The following is a 20,781-nucleotide window of genomic DNA, read 5'->3' as shown; positions in this document are numbered from 1 at the left end:
AAAATCGAGTAAAATAACAGTCGTAAATCGTCGTAATCGTCATGAAATAATAACAGTTAATAACAACAACATCATCCAACAAGGATTTAATCCCATTTGTCGACCTTCATGGTACCCTTTTCGCTCAAGTTCAAGTGGAACTTGAAGGCATTTTGCAACATGTGAGGTTCGTGCAAGCATCCGTGGAGCTTTGCATAATGTTCGGCTCTGTCCAAGTAATCGGTCAAGATTGGCTTGTAATCTGGGTGGGCACATTGCTTGATGATTTCTCTGGCTCTTTCTCTTGGTGAGAGACCTCTCAAGTCAGCTAGACCTTGTTCGGTGACCAAGACATCCAAGTCGTGTTCGGTTTGGTCGACATGAGAAGCCATTGGGACGATGGTAGAGATACCGGTAGGGTCAGTCTTTGTTGGTCTTGCTGATGGGGTGTGCATGACGGACAACTTGGCGTTTCTCAAGAAGTCGGCAGAACCACCCAAACCGTTCAACATACGGGAACCGGACACGTTTGTGGAGTTAGCGTGAGCGTAAATGTCCACTTCCACAGGGGTGTTCATGGCGATGACACCCAAACGACGGATCAACTCAGGGTTGTTGGAGACCACTTGGGATCTCAAGCACAACTTCTTTGAGAAATCGTCCCAGTTGGCGAAGAACTTGTCGAACCCAGCGTCCGTGAGTCTAACGGAGGTTGCTGTAGCGTAGGTCAAAGCACCGCTCTCGAACAAGTCCAAGAACGAATCTTGCAAGACTTCGGTCCACACGGTCAAGTCTTTGAACGAGGAGTCGGTCAAACCTTCAATGACAGCGTTAGCGATGTTACCGATACCGGATTGCAAAGGATGCAAGTTTTCTGGCATTCTGCCGGCTCTAACTTCGTTTTCGAAGAATTCCACCAAATTGTGAGCAATGGACTGAGAGACAGCGTCAGATGGGGTGTTTGGCCCGACCTTGTCTCTTTCAGTCGACTCAACCACCGCAATGACACGTTCTGGGTCGACTGGGATCGAATCAAGACCGCTCTTTTGGTCGACTCTAGTGTATGGGTAAGGCTGTCTGTATGGTGGGTTCACTGGCATATCGATGTCGTGCAAACCTTCGAACGAAGGGGTTGCTGTGTTAACTTCGATGATGACCTTATCCGAAACGGCAATGAATTCTGGAGACCCACCCACAGAAGGACCTGGCACAATCGAACCATCTTCCTTAATGGCAGTGGCCTCGATAATTGTGTAATCCAAGATCTTACCGTCCGTTCTGTTCCTCGTGTAGTAACCGTAGGTCAAATCCTGGGGGAACATCGAAAGATGCTTGTCGAAAAATTGGATCTGACCGTTGTTGATAGCCTTGGCAATTGGCTTACCCACTTGATGTGGTGCTCTTCTAATAATCATATCGTGTTCTGCCCACTTACATTCTTCTGGTCCAGCAGAAGCACCCACAAAAAGGTTGAATCTAAGCTTCCCTTGCAAGTTATTTTCCTCAACATGCTTGATCAATGCCTCAGGAACAGCTTTTGGAGCACCCACACCGGTGAAACCAGACCACCCAATGTATTGTCCGTTCTTAAACAATGGAATCAGTTCCTCCACAGGACGCACCTTCTTCAAATATGGCGCATATCTCACTCTCTCTTTCAACAATCTAGAAACTGTCATGTTTTCTCTATATTATTATTACTGCTGCTGCTGGCTGTATCTAAGATTTTGCACTGCACACCTTTTTTTCTTTATTTTGTCTGCTTGTTCGTTTCTTAATGGAACAAAAAATAAAGGTCCGAACTTATACTTTCGCTTTTCGATTCTATTCTGGCCTCAGTATGCACACGAAACCAAATCAATCTGGCGTCAGGAGTTCCAATCCAATTCCAAACGTTACAACATACTCCGTCGTTAACAGATTCCAGGATTTCCCTTTTTCTCGTTTATTTATATGCGAAATTTACAGAAAAGTATTTCTCTATACAAAATTGGGAAAAAAATAAAAATGGAGAAATCATAAGAATCATGCCATTGGCGCAGAAAACGGCGCTAAGAACTCGTAAAAAAAGCTGGAAGAAAAATAAAAATCGCCTGCTTTTCTCCGAAACACCTGTGGAATCGGGACAGGGGTGCGCGTGGTGATGTTGGGCGTGTCGAGATCCTAATCCGGCGAGTTTAGAACTCCAATTGTCTAGCTAGCTAGCCAGCAATTAATTGGTCATTGATCAATCAATGGGGCATGGATGGAATATACGAGCAAATGCATTATTACATACAAAAAGTAAATACAAAAGTGAATAAAAGGGCCGTGCCAATCGGTTGCCAATTGTTTGGCAGAAAAGATGGGTATTTTGGGTCGTTTGTAGAGGGAGCGAAAAGCATGACGTTTTGTTGTTACAAGGAGAAGCGAGAGTAGAGACACGAGAGTAGAGAGACACGAGACAAGAGAGACATAGAAGCGGGCCCAGTAGCGGGCCCAGTAGCGGGCCCAGGAGTGTTTTAGACCAGCAGGTTAGCCGCATGGGAATCTACGGTTTATCACGGAGTTTTTTTGCCGAGCTTATATTTTGACTAGAGGGCCTACTGGGTCTACTGGGGCCACTTGGGCCAGTGGACTGGAGGAGGGGCCACTCATTGGCTAGAGGGGCCTGAGGGGAAGAGAGGAGTAAGGGATTCCCATCAATGACTGGAATTGCCGCATGCGTGACGAGGGTAGTTGTGCAGCTGCGACTGGGGGGTCCAACAGGACGGGTTTGGGTTTGGCGGTTGGACTTTTCGGGAAAGCTATCGAGAGGTTGATGACACTAGCATCACATAAGCTTACAATATGGTAGTAGTCATGCGCGAGTTTTTGTTCTCTTTTGTGTGTGCTGTGTTGGGTGTGAGCTGCTGCGGTTTCAGTGTGGGGCTCCAACTGTGCCTCCTCCAATGTCCGGATCAACGGCGAAGCTGCAATGCAGGGATTAAAGGAGGAAGAGACAAATTTGTGCGGCCGCTTCTTTTTCGTACCCGCTTATACTCCGTGGTAGCGCTCTTTTTTTTTTTTTATTTTTATTTTTTTTTTTGTTTTTTATCTTCTTCTCTTCTTTCTCCGTGTGTCCCTTTTTCCTGTAGGGCCCGAGACAACTGTGCACGTATTTTTTCCCTTTTTGCAGATGGGCGGCTCCGAGATGGGAGCCAGCTGGGAGGATGCTACGAGGCAACTGGGATCACGGAGTTGTTTCTCCAAGAGGCCGGCCGGCTTGTAACTGAAAAGTTGTGGTATTATTATCGTATTGGTATTGGTATTGTCTTTGTCTTTGTCAAGTACATACATTACATAGGTAGAAAGAGAAAGAGAGGGAGAAAGAGAAAGAGTATGATAAAGAGATAGATAGAGTCAGTGTTATGAAACGATTTCGTTCCAGAGGAGCCTCTTGAGATCCTTTGTGTTTAGACGAGACTTCCACTGGTCGAATTGGAAAAAGGAAGCAGGAATTGGGGTTCCCTCTGGCTCGTCGTCTGGATCGTGGTACGAAGCTAGGTATGGGTGCTTGAGAGCCTCGGCGGCGGTGATTCTCCTTCTTGGATCAAACTGTAGCATCTTGTCCAGGAGATCTAGCGCCGCAAGAGAAGCTTTCGGGAACTGGCGTCTCCATTTGATCTTGGGCTGCCTTGGTAGCGAGCGGATATAATCCCGCGCCCGCTTGTTTTCCACCAACTCTTGCAATTCTTGTTCAGAAGGAGTACCTAAAGTCCGAAAAATTAGAAGAAGCTGGTCGCGGTAATCTTTTCCCGGAAAAAGTGGCTGCTTCGAAAGCAGCTCCGCAAGTATACATCCGCAAGACCATATGTCCATCGACTTGCTGTACTGCGCTGCGGTTAGCATCACCTCCGGTGCTCGGTACCATCGGGTCGCGACATACTCGGTTAAACCAGAGATTGCCGCCGACCCACCGGCATTGGCCCCGGCATTTGAATTTGCATTTGCATCCGCATCCGCGTCAGGCGTCACCTCCTCCACGATCCGCGCAAGCCCAAAGTCACACACTTTCAAGTCACAGTTGCTGTTCAACAGCAAATTCGACGGTTTCAAGTCCCTGTGAATCACATTGCTTCCATGCAGCATCTTAAGCGCCCTCAACGTCTGATACATGAAGTACTGCACATGATCCTCGCTCAACTCCTGCGTCGCTATCACCCGATGTAAGTCCGTCTGCATCAGTTCCTGTATTATGTACACTTCGTTGAACTGTTCAAACGACGACGGCTTCTGCACGTCAAAAATGCTTATTATGTTTTCATGGTGGAAATGCTTCAACAACTTGATCTCTCTTAACGTGCGTAGCGAAAATAACGGCTTCTCGAACGGCTCGATCTTCTTGATCGCCACAGTCTCCCCACTGGGCTTATGCTTAGCAGAACAAACCACACCGTACGCCCCTTCCCCAAGAAGCGATTCCAGCTGGAACTCAGAACTAATGTTGAAAACGATTCTTTTCCCCATGGCCGTTGGGTCTCTCTACTCACAACCACCTCACACACAAACACACATCTCTTCTTCCATCTGTCTCATTCCTCCACTTTATCCAATATATCCCATCTTATATACACCTATATGTATACCAGGCCCAAGTGTTACCTCAAAACCTCATAATGCTACCTCCGACCTCAATGCGACTGCTGCCTTAGTATATCTGAAACTTGCCCTCTCTTAACGCTGTTTCACACTGGCCAATCTGAAACACCTCCCCAAAAAAGCGGTAACGCCAAGACACCCCATAAAAAAGGGATATAAAAAAAAAAACTACCCGTCCAGTCACGTGAGCGTTATCTCCTTTTCCGACCCCCCCCCTATCCCCCTATTTTTTTTTTTTTTTTTTTTTTTTTTTTTAGAATTACGTTTTTCCACCGCAAGGACCGAGCGCACAGCACAGCGCGAGCGCTCAAGAGATCGACCCGAACTTAACTGGGCTGAACTGAAATATAATTGTTATATTTTTATTATTATATTATACATTAAAAAAATAATGACAAGACAAAAACCTTTAAAGATTAAGATTAGTACTGAGATAGTGGCGCTTTCTACAACTTTTATACGTTCCCTTGTCTTAATAATCCCAGTCAATAAAAGAGAACCACCCTAATCAGAATATAGGGTTTTGAATAGCTGGTTAGTATGATTTGGCGGAATGCGGTTATATGGCTGTGGCTATGGCTATGGAGCCATTTGGCCATGGCAGAATTCCAACCAAAGGTGTCTTCACATGTGGATGAAGGCACCGGCGCGAAAATAGACGCAGTGAATTTCGATGATAGCAGTGTAGTTATCAAACTGCTTCCTCAGGGATTGTTTAGAAGTGAGGATAATGGTCAATCATGGGAGAATGTGAAGTTACCTGTTAAAGACGCGAACTTTACTGTGTCTGAGATTCACACTGATACGAACTATTTATCGAGTACTGCGTACTTGAGGGTATCTGAAAATATGTTTGTTACTAAAGATCAAGGTAAATCATGGAAACAGCTCAAGTTTGAAGGTTTAAAAGACGGATTAAAGTTCGACAATGATGAAGGTGGTTTCTTCAGTTTTTTCGAGGTGTTTTCTCATCCCTACAAAGAGAGCTTGAATGTGGTTAATGTGCACAGTTTTGCTATTGTCAATGGCGAAATGGTTGGGATTGAACGGTCATTTGCATCGAATGATGGTGTGAATTTTAAAGAAATGACGTTTGACGATGACGAAGATAAGAAAAAAGAAAACGATAACAAAGAAGGCAATACGGGGGCACATAAGTCAGGTATATCATGCAGTTTTTTACAATCGTCAAAAGATTCAAAATTGACACAGTTTGGTGAGAAACTCATTTGTAAAAAAGTTTATTATGAGGACCTCTTTAGTGGTTTGCAATTGGAAAGCAAAGTGTATCTTGTGGAATCTAATTTGAAAACAATTTCTCCACTGGCAAAGAATTTGAATGGAAAAACGGTGGGAAGGGTTTACAATCTCGATAGCCATCTATATATCACGATATTGGACGATAAATTTAACACCGATTCGCCAGTCAAAGTCTTGAAACTACGTGAAGGAACCGTGGATGAGTTTAAAGAGATTCCACTTCCAACTCAAGTACGTAATTCGTTCTTTACGGCACAAGAAGTTGATGGTAGAGTGATACTAAGCATTTATCATCGTGAAGAAGATAAGAGCGAAGGAGAGGCTCCTCCAGGCATGGGCTTTTTTAAAATGACTGCAGAAGTTTTGATATCTGACTCATACGGTGAAAACTTTAGAATGTTGGATCTGAATGAGAGTTCGATGGGATCTTTCAGTCTTTCAACTTCATTATTTGTGAAGAAGACAATGTTTGCTACTTGGTCTCCAGCAGTTTTTTCCACTAACAAAATGATTTTTCAGTCCAAGGCTTCTTTTGACTTGGGCAAAACTTGGAAGAAATTGAAGGTAGTCAACCCGGAAAATAAGTGGGAGTACCCTTGCGATATCAATGACGACTCTAATGACTGCGGACTACAAATTATGTCAATGTCAAGAAACGACTGGTTTAACGAAGCCGAAACCTTTACTCCAGGTATCATATCTGCAGTGGGTGCTGTGTTCGATGGTACCGGTGGTGTTCCTTTTTCTAAGATGGGGACGTTTATATCCAGAGACAATGGTTTATCCTGGGAGCAAATTTTTTCTTTCCCTTGCCATGTTGCAATGGGTGATTATGGAAATATTGTCGTTGCATACCCATACGATCCAGAAGCCGACGAAGATGAATTCAGTGAGTTTTATTATTCTTTAGATCAGGGCAAAACCTTCCAAGAGTACCAATTCGAAACTAAATTTTTTCCTAGAAGGATTCTTCAATCTGCAATGGATGGCTCTGGCTCATCTTTCTTGATTATGGGTGATATTTTTGAAGACAATTATACAATTAAAGATTCTATTTCTTATACAATAGACTTTTCAGAAGCATTTGAAGGCTCCAAGTGCAAGGAGGATGATCTGGAAGACTGGTACTTTGCTGATGGCCAGTGTATAGATGGTGTTAAAATCAAATTTAACAGAAGAAAGCAGGATGCCAAATGTTTAATTAAAACAGAATACAAGGACATATCATTCCAAGAAGAAGTATGCGAGTGCTCTGATTCCGATTACGAATGTTCAAATGAATTTACCCAAGACTCCGACGGCAGATGTATAGCAGACTTCTCAAAGCAATCTCTATTGGAGAAATGTGAAAACGTTAAAGATTCAATCAAGATGTCCCCCAAAAGGAAGTCAAAGACAACTAAATGTAAGAATGACTTGCCTATTGAAGAGCAAGAAGTACATTGCTCAGCAGCCTTAATGCCATCAAAGTTGAAGGTATCTGAGAACAAGTTTTCAGCTGCATTCAAATCTTATCAATATTTCGATACCTTCTCTCAAGAGTCTATTCTAGTGAGGACTGACAAAAACGAGGTTTATGCTTCCCATGACGGCGGTGCGCACTTTAGAAAAGTAGAGACTGACGGGGAAGATATCCTAGAAATAAATTTCAATCCTTTCTTCAACACTTCCGCATACCTCTTTGGCAAAAACAAGAATCTTTACAGTACTGCTGATCGTGCTGTAACATTTAGTACCACAAAGCTACCAGAGGGAAGGCAATTAGGCTTCCCATTGTCATTCCACGCTAAAGATCCCAAAACGTTTATTTATTATGGGGGTGAAAACTGTGACTCTTTCTTTGATCCGAAATGTCATGCAGTGGCATATATAACAAAAGATGGAGGTCAATCATTCGACAGACTTTTGGAAGGAGCATTAAGTTGTGAGTTTATCGAGTCTGCTGTGAGCAATCCTAGAGTTGAAAATGGTATAACCTGTTTGGTTAAGGATAAGTCATCTGGTAAAAGGAATTTCGTTACTTCTTCAGACTATTTTAAGACTCAAACAGTCCTATACCCTGATGCCTTAGGGTTCATGACGACAGGGGATTATTTAGTAGTTGCTGTACCTCACGGAGAAAGACAACTACGTGCATATTTCACCGTTGATGGTGTCGATTACTCGGAAGCCATCTTACCAAAAGATCTAGAGTCCTATGAGCAAAAAGCTTTCACTATCCTTGGATCTCAAGAAGGTGCCATATTCATGCATATGACTACAAATTTACATAAAAATCAAGAGTTTGGTGCACTATTAAAATCTAACACTGAAGGTACATCATTCGTTATACTAGAAAGAGCTGTTAACAGAAACTATCTAGGTTTTGTCGACTTTGAAAAGATTCAAGGAATAGAAGGTATCATTTTGGTCAACGTTGTTTCCAATGTTGCAGAAATAGTTGATTCAGATAACGCACAAACAGAGAAAAAAATCAAAACGAAGATAACCTTCAATGATGGTGCAGATTGGACTTACATCAAACCACCTTCTGTTGATTCGGAGGGGAAGAAGTTTAAATGTAACCCTAAGAACTTAGAAAAATGTTCCTTAAACCTACATGGATTCACAGAAAGGAAAGACGTAAGAGATACCTATTCTTCTAGGTCAGCTTTAGGTTACATGTTTGCATTAGGTAACGTTGGAGAATACCTAATGCCAAGAAATGAGGCTTCAACATTTTTAACTAAAGATGGAGGGGTAACATGGACGGAAGTTAAAAAAGGTGCTTACCAATGGGAATACGGAGACCATGGTAGTGTTCTAGTTTTAGTAAAGGATGATGAACCAACTGATACTATTTCTTATTCGTTAGATGGTGGAAGTTCATGGAACGAATACAAGTTTACTACTGACAAGATATTAGTCAGTGATCTAGTAACTGTTCCTCAAGATTCTGCAATGAGGTTCTTGTTGATAGGTACTACTGTGAATGTTCACGGAAAAGAGACAAAAACTTACACTGTTGACTTTACTGATACTTTCAAGCGTCAATGTGAATTTTCTAAGGACAATTTGAAGGACTTTGAATACATTTCATTATCTCATCCAAAGTCAAACGAATGCTTATTTGGACATAAGGCTCAATATTTGCGTAAGACATCCAAGGACTGTTACATCGGCATGGCGCCACTCAAAGAAAGTTTTAATATTATAACAAACTGTAGTTGTACCAGAAATGATTACGAGTGTGACTATAATTATAGACGTGTTTCAGATGGTACCTGTAAATTGATTGATGGGACATCTCCAGCTGACCCAGAAGATATCTGTAAGAAGGATAATAACTTAATTGAATACTTCGAACCTACTGGTTACCGGAAAGTTCCTCTATCAACCTGCAATGGAGGTCTAAGACTTGATAACTCAGATAATCCACGCCCTTGTCCTGGAAAAGAGAAAGAATTCAAAGACAAATATAATGTCAACCATGCTCATTTCTTCGGTGTTTGGATTATCACTGTCTTGTTTGTGAGTACATTTTTGACATTCATCTATTATAGGGGGATTAAAAGAAACGGTGGCTTCTCAAGATTTGGAGAAATCAGGCTTGGTGATGACGATCTAATAGAAGAAAATAATACAGACAGATTTGTAAATTCTGTTGTACGCAATGGTGTGTTCTTATTTTCCAGCGTCTACTCTGGCCTTCAATATTTAGGCCACGAAACAGGTAATTTCTTCAAGAGAAGTTTGGGAAGGTTTGGTAATAGAAGTGCACCAAGTTACCAATCCCTACTACATGACCAATTTATAGATGATGCAGATGATTTGTTAGTTGGTCATGATGAAGATGCTGATGACTTAGCCAGCTTCATTGAAAATGATGATAATTTTGACATTGGAAACGACGACGATGATGAAATAGACATGTCGTCAGAAACACCTACACATGCACCTTATTCAGATAACCCTGAAGGTGGTACACCAGATAACCCAATATAAATACAATGTTAACTAGTAGTTCATATACTTAGGTAACTTGTCCATAGTAATGTTTCATGTAAATCTGAAAGGTTTTCAGAATGTTTCGAGCCACCTAGGATAAAGGCACCGTATACTTTACAAATGTATCAGGAGTTCTGACGGAAAACACATAATAATACCTTTGCGTTTAGCAGCCTTATTTTTATATCCCCTCTTTATATTTAATATTGTTCTTCATTTGTCGTTTATTTGGTGCATTAGAGGAAAAGTTAATATCTTGAATGAAATCCTATGGCTAAAACCAAAATTATGAATGATGTTCTCACCAAAAGACGAACAGCAGAAAAGTGTCGTGGTAATCATTTCGATACTTACATAACTTGCGTTCTAAGTGTAAAGATGGGAAAAAGGTTTCATGAATGGTACTATTTCAAAGTTCATGCTACTTCACAAGATTTGGAAAAGGATGAAGAAACCAAGCTAGATAAAATTACATGGCTCCAGATTATAAACTCTGCTTTGAAACGATCCCATGGTGTGTTTGGTGAAGCAATTGAATACGATATTCTACATAATGATGGACTAGACTCAATTATTAAAGTTAACTACATTGATAGACAGGTGTTTTCTACAGCGATGACTTCTTATATCTCTAGCGATGAGTTGGTTGGAGTGCCCCTCGTCTTCATGATTGAGCAGCAGCAAGGAAAACTAAGCGATATAACCGTACCGGATGAAGATCTTTTGTGGTTCAAGAAACTTGTTGAGTTCGAAGAGAAAGAAATTGTTGACTGAATTACATTAAATTTGCGGTATATGAAAACTATTAGATAATTATTGCATTCTACTTCCATTGGAAGAATCCACAAGACCCTTCAGGATCGTTACTTTCACCCTTAGAACGCTTACAGACCCAAAACTTTCTCCCAAATGTTTTATCTGTCTTGGATGTCCTAAGAATCGTTTCTTCTCCATGTTGACATTTTGGTGGTTTTCCTAGCATATCTTCAAATGCTTTTATATGTGCGCTACGGGTTTGTAACTTAGGTTGAGAGATGGTAGGTGAACGTTTTATGAACTTTTCACCAAGCGCCTTTGAGCCCAACAGTGCTGGTTTAGTGATCTTTGTGGTCTTCGTAGTCTTCGTTACATTTTCTTCGGCAGAACTTACTTTACGAAACATATCCATGATATTCTTTTGGTTTAACGAGTATCTGCTGGAGGCCTCAAACTTGGGTTTAATAACTGGTGTTTCATTGATATCCATATTATCTATTTTCAAGTCTGCAAATACGGGGCAATGGTCTGATCCCATAACAGTATTTAAAATATTTCCATTGACGATTCTCTCTCGCAAATCCTTTGTAACAAACACGAAATCAATGCGGGAGCCGTAGTTAATGGGTCTTGTATTAAGTAAAGTATTCCAAACTGTGTACATTTTTGTTCGATCCCTTCCTTGTATTTCACGCGTCGTGTCGACCAATATACCCTTTTCAGCATACTGTGGTATTATAGAATCGCATAACATTGAGTTGAGTAATCTTCTTCCAACCCGAGTAGGTTCCATAATAAACTCGATGCACTTATCTTTGAATGTTTCTTCAATTTGGGATCCAGTTTTATACTCTGATACTGAAATATTCGATTCATCAAGACCCACTGCCTGGTCAATTAAATCTCTGCAAACGTTAATATCACCCATTAGGACCACTTGCTTCCCTAATTCATAGAGATTTCTTATCCTTTTGAACAAGATATTCAGAAACAATAGTCTAGAACGCTCTCCTTCCTCAGTTTGTGTTGAATTTGCTGGGCAATAAGTTGAAATCACTACTATATTACATGCCAATTCTATTAAAACGCATCGCCCTTCGCTGTCAATATTAATCAATTGTTCTTCATCCACAACATCTAAGCCCGTGTACCCTCCTATACCATCTGGACTATTTCTATAACTTAATCCTTTGTTATGCGTTGTAAGTAGTCCAGTAATACCCTCTTCAGCCTTGATAACTTGTAAGTGTTTTCTCAATGGATCGTTTTCCGTCGTTGGTTGGCGAACCCAACAACCAACCCCGCTGTAACCTTTCTTCTTCCGAGGAATACTTATATATGATTGATATCCATCGATCCTACCCCATTTCTGAATACTGCTTGCATCTATCTTGAGCTCTTGGAATGTTATAATGTCCGCTTTAAATAACTCGAAAGCTTCCTTCAGAGAATTGTTCATTCTACTAAATGGATAATGTTGGAATAGTGTTCGTACACCATTCACATTGAAAGTCACTAGTCGCAAGCCATTCTTATCACACAATGCGTCCACTTCCATTTCTATATAGAAACATCTGATTTACGGCCATTTATTGCTGTTTCTACTGCTGTTGCTTGTTTCAATTTGGCTGCTCTTCAATGTGTATTGTTTAAAGAGAGTAAATTTATAAAGTGTTGTAGTATTACAAGGAAAGGTTTATTTCTGTACGTAAACTCCACCGTATACAAGGAAGTTGGATAAAACTAAATTACTTTAATTATCATTTACTTAGGCGGTATAGTTTTTGGCAGCAAGTAGTTCCGAGATGAGACCCTTTTCTTTATAAATGACGAAGATGAGAAGAGATACGGCCAATACGGCATTGATCAGTAGTTCTTGGATATTCTCAACATAACCAATGAAATACCAGTCCAGAGCTCCAATAACAGAAGCAACGAGAGAAACCGTCTTGAATGCAGATAAATTTGGCTTTAATGATTGCGTATTGTTGGTCACAGATTCGGAGAGTAAGTAATGGTAGAACTTGAAAATGAAGTTCCCACAGTACGCTATTCTTAATGCCATATTGAGAATGTTACTGACAATGAGCCCTTCTAATGAGAGGTCAAAGTACTCAATAAATAACCAACAGTTGAAAAGGAATACTCCGGAAAAGAGCATCATGACGTATGAATGTTTAAAGATCTGGTCACCAGAAGCTACACTTTGGAAGAAGGCCTCGAAAATACCGTTCAAAGAGAGGAAAGGAATATAGAAGCAGTAGCTTCTAATAGTTTCCAAGAATGTGGTGCTTGACCACTTGGAACCAATCACGAATTTCAATAAGAATGAAGAGTTGGTGGGTCCGAAAATGATGATGAATAGGGAAAGGTAAAGATAAAACTTGGTTAAGTCGATCAACACCTTCATGGACAATCTCAAGTTCTTGTTTGAACGCACGCTTAACAAACGCGCCAAGAATAATCTTAAAGACTCTTCAATTGGAGCGAATAATAATCTTGTAATCAAAGAACCGTAATTGGAGAGTAGTGAGTAAATACCTTGTTCTTCCACGGTACATAGGGAATTGATAATCAATTTATCTCCCTCAGTGAGCAAATGCTTGAAACATAGCTGGAAGTACACTTTCTTGAAGTGCTGTACAGTGTCGCTTTGGAAATAGTACTGTTCGTGTTTATTACCCGCGTCGACTTTTGTTAAGCGATAACTGTAACTTTCACCCTTGGCATTTTTATGCGAAGTGGAGTAGTAGTTGTACGAATAGCATATCAACAATGTCACTGCATGCACAAGTTTCCCAACAGAAAATGCAAAGATAGCAATCCCCTCCTGCTTGTGATTATCGTGTAGTTGGAACCCGGCACCATTAACCATCTTTTCAAACCAAACAACAATCACGAAATTGGAAATGCATGCAAATGTGACGCCTAAACTTTCGTATTTGGACCGCGTATAGTGACTTAGTAAGTACTGGTGTACCAAGTAGAAGGGTTCACTCATAAGTTCGATCAGGATACTTAGCCAGATCAAGAAGATTGACATCTTGAAATATGGAAGATCGACAAAGTACGAGTTCAAATTGGAATACTGCCACGAAATTAGAATGATCGAGAGAGGAACCCCGATGAGAAATGGAATATACCCAAAGTTAATCAACGACTGTAACGTAGCAACGTCTTCAGAAATCTCAATGGCATCGTCCTCTTTCTTCTCGTCTTTCCCCGTATCTGTTGAAGATTTGATTCTTAATGTGGAGATCCGGATAGATTCTCTACTGAAAAAGAGCACCGTAGAGAGTAGAAACTCTAGGAAAGACGTAATACCAAAGATCCTTGGTGAGAGGTATCGCACTAACAGCGTATTTAGCAGAAAATTGACCCCTTTGCTTAGCGTTTGTCCAAGCATTAGGAATAGGATACCACTGGCGAACTTGTTGAGATGGTCATTTTTGACAGCCATTGCTCCTCTTGGGTGTACGATGGGACCCTCTATTATATCTCAATGCCACGTTAAAAGCAATAGGCAACAGGTTTACCACTGGATGGCTAACCTTTTGCCTTTTCTTCTATTCCTTCGTTCTTATTTATGAATTCCATTAAAATTAAAACTAAATACGTAAACAGAATAGAATATATGGCCTTGATTCACTTTAACATCTCATCTCTAACAACATGAGAGAGAGAACAAGGCAGGAAATAGCAAGACAGGATTTACAGTAGCCACCGCACGTATACACGATGGATACAGAGACAGAGGCTGAGAAGCAAGAGAGACATAACACGTATCTAAACGAGTTAGCAGAACAGGACCGATGGCTCCCAATTAACAATGTGGCCCGACTTATGAAGAACACGCTTCCGGCTACCACAAAGGTCTCAAAAGATGCTAAGGAGTGCATGCAAGAATGCGTGAGCGAGTTCATCTCATTTGTCACCAGCGAGGCGTGCGATAGATGCACCAGTGGGAAGCGTAAGACCATAAACGGTGAAGATATTCTCATATCGCTACATGCCCTGGGATTCGAGAACTATGCCGAAGTGCTCAAGATATATTTGGCCAAGTACAGACAGCAGCAGGCCATCAAGAACCAGATGATGTATTCCAGAGACGAAACGGCCGCAAACGAGCACGCTGGCAACGACGACATGGACTCCGGTATTCGAGGTGTTTCTGGGGACGTCGATCCTGGACAGGATCACGTGATACAAGAAACCGGTGCCAGTGCTTCGTTGGGCACCAATAGTGGGTCTGAAGAGGGCGCAAAGGCCCAGTCCCAGGCCCAGGTCCAGACCCAAAACAATGGCCCTAGTATCGCTGAATCACCTGTGCAACCCAACATTGTAGTGCAAGAGCCGTTGGGCTCTCGTCATTCCATGCACGGAACATCGCTGTAAGAGGCGGGACACCGAACAAAAGCTCAGAGCCAAAGCTCAAAGTCCACAACAGATCCCAAATGTGATCCCAGCTGGGCCCTGTCCTTGCCACAGCAAAGAGAGAGAAAGACCTTACTGCCAGGTCGGTAGGGCCAAAAAAACCTCACACGTGACACACACGTGACTTTCCATAGTATAACCTCTATGCAACGACCCAGAAGAGGAACCGGCACCAGCAGCAGCAAAGACGCAGCACTAGAAGCACCAACGGCGTACAGACCATTAGCCAGTGTCCCTCCCATACCCATTCGCCACAGCAATGCATACACCGGCCTTTCCTCTTCTCAGGATCGCGAGCTGTATATATTTGTCATTAAGACTCGCCACTCATATCATTTGTATTATAAATAACAAACCATTCTCTTTACAAACCACTTTTGAAATGAAGGTTAGAGGAAACATTAGTGTGTAAGCGGCCAACTGTAAGGCGTCTTTGCTGGGCGAATTATCAGTAAGAACCGTACTATCGAAGTAGGAGGTGTGGAAAATATGTTAAGGAGCAGTAGACGTTGTCTAGTACGCGGTAGTGCGCAAGTTCGCCTTGGAGGAGCTATTAGATTACGAATTGGAAGCGGGTATGGAACGATCCGGTTGCAACATAGCTTGGCCAATCAGGCCAAGATGTTCAAGGACGAATCGTACCATTGGATGCAATATCGGAAACAGATGAACGATCCACTTGCTAGAAGCAAGCTAGAGGAGTTGGAATCACAATGGCTGAAAAGCATTCAGATGAAGCAAGACGACAAGGGTAAAGATAATGGCATTCCGGAGGCTGATAAGCGCAGTGAGATTGAGAAAGATCAAGAAAAGGAGCATGACAGGGATTCAGAAAAACCTGGTGAGAATGAAGGCGAGTTAACGACTAATAAATCGGAGGAGATTGAATCTCAGGGTGTTGCTGGAGCCAGTTCATCCGGATCGGGATCAGGGTCTGGATCCGGGTCTGGATCCGGGTCTGGTGGTAGTGGAAATGGAAAGCCTGGCAAACACTCAAAACAGCCATTCCCCGAGGTTTATCCACAAGTGATGGCGCTACCAATATCTCGCAGGCCGCTATTCCCAGGATTTTACAAAGCCGTTGTTATCTCGGACCCAAGAGTGATGAAGGCCATCAAGGAAATGTCGGACCGCCAACAACCTTATATCGGTGCTTTCCTTCTCAAGGACTCTAACGTGGACACGGACGTGATCCACAGTATGGATGAAGTGTATAATGTTGGTGTGTTTGCCCAAGTGACAAGCGCTTTCCCAAGCAAAGACGAGAAAACAGGTGCCGAAACCATGACCGCTTTGTTGTACCCACACAGAAGAATCAAGTTAGACGAATTGATACCACCTTCTTCAGGTGAAGAAGTAAATGATTCTGTTTCAAAAGAGGGTGCAGAAGGTGTTGAAAGCCAAGATACGAAAGAAGTGGATCAAGAGGTTGTGAAGGCTTCTTTACAAAAGATGGATAACGTAAGGGAGTTTGAAGAAGAAGAAGAAGACGATGATGATGAGAACTTGACAGCCTTCTTGAAGAAGTACGATGTTTCACTTGTCAATGTATCGAATTTGGCCGATAAAACTTTCAACCCAAATTCTCCCGTTATCAATGCCTTGACTTCTGAAATCTTGAAGGTGTTCAAAGAGATCTCTCAATTAAACACCATGTTCAGAGAGCAGATCGCCACGTTCTCTGCTTCTATTCAGTCAGCAACTACAAATATATTTGAAGAACCAGCAAGGTTGGCAGATTTCGCTGCTGCAGTGTCTGCAGGTGAAGAAGAGGAACTCCAAGATATCTTGGAATCTTTGGACATTGAACAACGTTTAGAAAAGTCTTTGACTGTTTTGAAAAAAGAATTGATGAACGCAGAACTACAGAATAAGATTTCTAAAGATGTGGAAACCAAGATCCAAAAAAGACAAAGAGAGTATTACCTAATGGAACAATTGAAGGGCATCAAAAGAGAACTAGGTATAGATGATGGCCGTGACAAGTTAATTGAGTCCTTCAAGGAACGTGTCTCTAAGTTGCAATTACCAGAACAAGTCCAAAAAGTGTTTGACGATGAAGTAACGAAATTGGCTACTCTTGAAACTTCACAATCTGAGTTCGGAGTCATCAGAAACTATTTGGATTGGATCACTTCCTTGCCTTGGGGTATCACATCCAAAGAACAATACAGCATACCAAAGGCGAAAAAGATTTTAGATGAAGATCATTATGGTATGAAGGATGTTAAAGATCGTATCCTCGAATTTATCGCAGTCGGTAAACTTTTAGGTAAGGTGGACGGTAAGATTATATGTTTCGTTGGTCCACCGGGTGTGGGTAAAACCTCTATTGGTAAATCTATTGCTCGTTCTTTGAACAGACAATTCTTCAGATTCTCTGTTGGTGGTATGACTGACGTTGCGGAAATCAAGGGTCACAGAAGAACATATATCGGGGCTTTACCTGGTAGAATCATTCAAGCATTGAAGAAGTGCCAAACTCAAAATCCATTGATTTTGATTGATGAAATTGATAAAATTGGACATGGCGGTATCCATGGTGATCCCGCTGCTGCTTTACTAGAGTTGTTGGATCCAGAACAGAACAATAGTTTCTTAGATAATTACTTGGATATTCCTATTGATTTATCTAAGGTGCTATTCGTGTGTACCGCAAACTCATTGGATACGATCCCTAGACCATTATTAGATCGTATGGAAGTTATCGAGTTGACCGGTTACGTTGCAGACGAAAAGGTTAAGATTGCAGAAAATTACCTATCTCCAAGTGCCAAAAAATCTGCTGGTTTGGATAATGCTAATGTAAACATTACCGAAGACGCCATTGTTGCATTGATGAAACATTACTGCAGAGAAAGTGGTGTCAGATCCTTGAAAAAGCATATCGAAAAGATTTACCGTAAGGCCGCTCTAAATGTCGTGAAGCAATTGAGCATCGACGATAAACCTGTAGAAGAAGAAGAAGAGAGCAAGAATACTTCCGCTGAATCTAAGACCAAGGCCGCCAGCAAAGCTAAATCCAAGTCCAAGGCCAAATCTACGTCGTCTGAAAGCACCGTCGAATCAACTACTGAGGAGAATGAAGTAATCAAGACCGAAAAGTCACGTGATAATGAGACTTCTTTGGAAGTACCAGAGTCAGTCGCAGTTACTATTGACGAAAACAATTTGAAGGACTATGTTGGCCCTCCAATCTTTACCACTGATAGACTCTACGAAACTACACCACCAGGTGTGGTTATGGGGCTCGCTTGGACAAGTATGGGAGGATGCGCCATGTATGTCGAGAGTGTTTTAGAGCAACCTCTATTACACTCCTCGCAACCATCTTTGGAGCGTACTGGCCAACTTGGGGACGTCATGAAAGAGTCCTCCAGACTAGCATACTCATTTTCTAAGATGTTCTTGGCCAAGAGATTCCCCGAGAACAGATTCTTCGAATTAGCAAAGATCCACTTACATTGCCCAGAAGGTGCCACTCCAAAGGATGGTCCATCTGCAGGTGTAACAATGGCTTCCTCCTTCCTCTCCTTGGCCCTAAACAGGGGACTAGACCCAACCGTAGCTATGACAGGTGAACTAACATTGACTGGTAAGGTCTTAAGAATCGGTGGTTTGAGGGAAAAAGCTGTGGCTGCTAAGAGATCAGGCGCAAAGACCATCATCTTCCCTAAGGACAATTTGTCTGATTGGGCAGAACTTCCAGACAATGTAAAGGAGGGACTCGAACCTCTAGCAGCAGACTGGTACGAAGACGTCTTCCAAAAGCTTTTCAAAGATGTTGACACGAACACCGGAAACTCCGTATGGGCTGAAGAGTTCAAGAAGATCGACGAAAAGAAAGCCAAGGACTCTAAATAGATGGTGTCCCACCCCACCTCATTGACGTCCATAAACTAACATTCTGTTAAGTCTCATGTATATATATCTCACTATCTCTATATCAATATCTACAACTAAAGAATATGAATAGCAAACTTAGCAATGTCTTTAACTAATTACCCAATTTTGTATTTTATCGGTATTTCCAATCATCCCATCGCTTAACTTCTTGTTTGCTGATTCCAAACGATATAAATCATATATATAAAAAAAAAAAATGGAACGATGCACTCTTCAATAAGCTTCAACACTCTCGAGAAAAGGTTATAGTGAACTTTAGCAGTACGAATAAGGACCATAAAGCTTAGTGAAAACAAGATGTTCAGAAGTGTACTTCTTAGAGGTAGCGGGTTAGCTGCCTTTCGCGGTGTTTCTCGCTCTTTTACGAGTCGTTCTTTGTCAAATTTGGTTCGTACAACAAAGGGAGGGCCATCAGTAGGGTTGAAGAGAGTCATTCCTGCAGTGAATGTATCCAGATTCCATACCAATGCTATCTTGAAACAGTCTACAATTGCATCCAAAGAAAATGGTGAATCTAGTGACTCTTCTGCAGGTGCTAAACCTTCCAGAAGCAAACCTTTGCTAAACTCTTCTAAAGTGGTTGGATACTGGTTAGTTGGTACTTCTGCGCTTGTGTTCGGTATTGTTGTTCTTGGTGGTCTGACCAGATTAACCGAATCAGGTTTGTCCATTACGGAATGGAAACCTGTTGCCGGTACTTTACCACCTTTGAATCAAAAAGAATGGGAAGAAGAGTTCACAAAGTATAAGGAATCTCCAGAATTCAAGCAGTTGAACTCTCACATCACTTTAGATGAGTTCAAGTTTATCTTCTTCATGGAATGGATTCACAGACTCTGGGGTCGTGCTATTGGTGCTGTTTTCATCTTGCCTGCAGTGTACTTTGCTGTGTCCAGAAAGACATCACCTCGTGTTAACAAGCGTCTCTTTGGGTTGGCCGCTTTGCTAGGTTTACAAGGATTTATCGGTTGGTGGATGGTTAAGTCTGGTTTAGATGAGGAGCAGTTGAAGGAAAGGAAGTCTAAGCCTACTGTGTCTCAATACAGATTGACTACTCACTTGGGGACTGCTTTCCTGCTTTACATGGGTATGATGTGGACTGGTCTCGAAATTTTGAGAGAAGCCAAATGGGTAAAGAAGCCATCTGAGGCTCTAGTTTTGTTCTCTAAGTTGGATAACCCTATGTTGACACCTTTGAGAAGAAGCGCTTTCGGTCTACTTGCTTTGACTTTCGTCACCGCAATGTCCGGTGGTTTGGTTGCCGGGTTGGATGCTGGTTTGATCTACAACACTTTCCCAAAGATGGGCGAGGATTGGACTCCAAGTAAGCGTGAATTGATGGATGAAAACTTTGCAAGAAAAGAAGACAAGTCGGATTTGGTCTGGAGAAACATGTTGGAGAATCCAGCTACTGTTCAATTGAACCATAGAATCCTTGCAATTACCACTTTCTTCACCGTATTTGCATTCCACATGTACTGCAACAAAAACAAGGCAATCATTCCAAAGAATGTCGTACACACTGGCCATGCCTTAATGGGTCTTGTCACATTGCAGGCAGCTTTGGGTATCAGTACTTTGATATACCTAGTGCCAATCCCACTTGCATCTGCTCATCAAGCCGGTGCGCTTGCTTTGTTGACCGGTGCTCTTGTGTTCGCCTCTCAATTGAGAAAGCCAAGAGCCGCAATAAAGATCCTGACTGCGGGTCTTTACACTCAACAACAAAAGGCAGGCTCCAAGATTCTCTCAGAAGCTTCTAAGCTTACCAAGTAGATATAATTGGAGACCGCCTTTTTTGTAAGTTTTTACTTCTTATTTATTATCGTAACTAAAATG

The 20,781-nt window shown here is 41.9% G+C and overlaps 9 protein-coding genes across 9 annotated transcripts; 5 read left to right on the top strand and 4 right to left on the bottom strand.

The window, feature by feature from the left end:
- Positions 1-86: 86 nt before the first annotated feature.
- On the bottom strand, positions 87-1,658 carry ACH1 (acetyl-CoA hydrolase; the record flags this gene model as incomplete). Its single annotated transcript, XM_022822575.1, has 1 exon — positions 87-1,658. The coding sequence occupies one exon, from the start codon at positions 1,656-1,658 to the stop codon at positions 87-89; it is 1,572 nt and encodes a 523-aa protein (XP_022674382.1).
- A 1,708-nt stretch (positions 1,659-3,366) lies between these two features.
- Positions 3,367-4,467, bottom strand: FUS3 (mitogen-activated serine/threonine-protein kinase FUS3; the record flags this gene model as incomplete). The annotated part of the gene is made up of 1 exon (XM_022822574.1): positions 3,367-4,467. One exon carries the CDS (start codon positions 4,465-4,467, stop codon positions 3,367-3,369), a length of 1,101 nt encoding a protein of 366 aa, XP_022674381.1.
- Positions 4,468-5,196: 729 nt separating this feature from the next.
- On the top strand, positions 5,197-9,843 carry PEP1 (type I sorting receptor; the record flags this gene model as incomplete). The annotated part of the gene is made up of 1 exon (XM_022822573.1): positions 5,197-9,843. One exon carries the CDS (start codon positions 5,197-5,199, stop codon positions 9,841-9,843), a length of 4,647 nt encoding a protein of 1,548 aa, XP_022674380.1.
- Positions 9,844-10,224: 381 nt separating this feature from the next.
- On the top strand, positions 10,225-10,620 carry POP8 (ribonuclease P; the record flags this gene model as incomplete). The annotated part of the gene is made up of 1 exon (XM_022822572.1): positions 10,225-10,620. One exon carries the CDS (start codon positions 10,225-10,227, stop codon positions 10,618-10,620), a length of 396 nt encoding a protein of 131 aa, XP_022674379.1.
- A 49-nt stretch (positions 10,621-10,669) lies between these two features.
- Positions 10,670-12,160, bottom strand: APN2 (DNA-(apurinic or apyrimidinic site) lyase APN2; the record flags this gene model as incomplete). Its single annotated transcript, XM_022822571.1, has 1 exon — positions 10,670-12,160. One exon carries the CDS (start codon positions 12,158-12,160, stop codon positions 10,670-10,672), a length of 1,491 nt encoding a protein of 496 aa, XP_022674378.1.
- A 210-nt stretch (positions 12,161-12,370) lies between these two features.
- RFT1 (glycolipid translocation protein) lies at positions 12,371-14,062 on the bottom strand (the record flags this gene model as incomplete). The annotated part of the gene is made up of 1 exon (XM_022822569.1): positions 12,371-14,062. One exon carries the CDS (start codon positions 14,060-14,062, stop codon positions 12,371-12,373), a length of 1,692 nt encoding a protein of 563 aa, XP_022674377.1.
- Positions 14,063-14,340: 278 nt separating this feature from the next.
- HAP3 (Hap3p) lies at positions 14,341-14,997 on the top strand (the record flags this gene model as incomplete). Its single annotated transcript, XM_022822568.1, has 1 exon — positions 14,341-14,997. One exon carries the CDS (start codon positions 14,341-14,343, stop codon positions 14,995-14,997), a length of 657 nt encoding a protein of 218 aa, XP_022674376.1.
- Positions 14,998-15,657: 660 nt separating this feature from the next.
- PIM1 (ATP-dependent Lon protease PIM1) lies at positions 15,658-18,900 on the top strand (the record flags this gene model as incomplete). The annotated part of the gene is made up of 1 exon (XM_022822567.1): positions 15,658-18,900. The coding sequence occupies one exon, from the start codon at positions 15,658-15,660 to the stop codon at positions 18,898-18,900; it is 3,243 nt and encodes a 1,080-aa protein (XP_022674375.1).
- A 339-nt stretch (positions 18,901-19,239) lies between these two features.
- Positions 19,240-20,718, top strand: COX15 (Cox15p; the record flags this gene model as incomplete). The annotated part of the gene is made up of 1 exon (XM_022822566.1): positions 19,240-20,718. The coding sequence occupies one exon, from the start codon at positions 19,240-19,242 to the stop codon at positions 20,716-20,718; it is 1,479 nt and encodes a 492-aa protein (XP_022674374.1).
- Between the last annotated feature and the right edge of the window lie 63 nt (positions 20,719-20,781).

The sequence above is a fragment of the Kluyveromyces marxianus genome, chromosome 2, assembly GCF_001417885.1.
Source record: "Kluyveromyces marxianus DMKU3-1042 DNA, complete genome, chromosome 2".
NCBI classification, from domain to species: Eukaryota; Fungi; Ascomycota; class Saccharomycetes; order Saccharomycetales; family Saccharomycetaceae; genus Kluyveromyces; species Kluyveromyces marxianus.
This window is presented reverse-complemented; position numbering and strand designations above follow the sequence as displayed.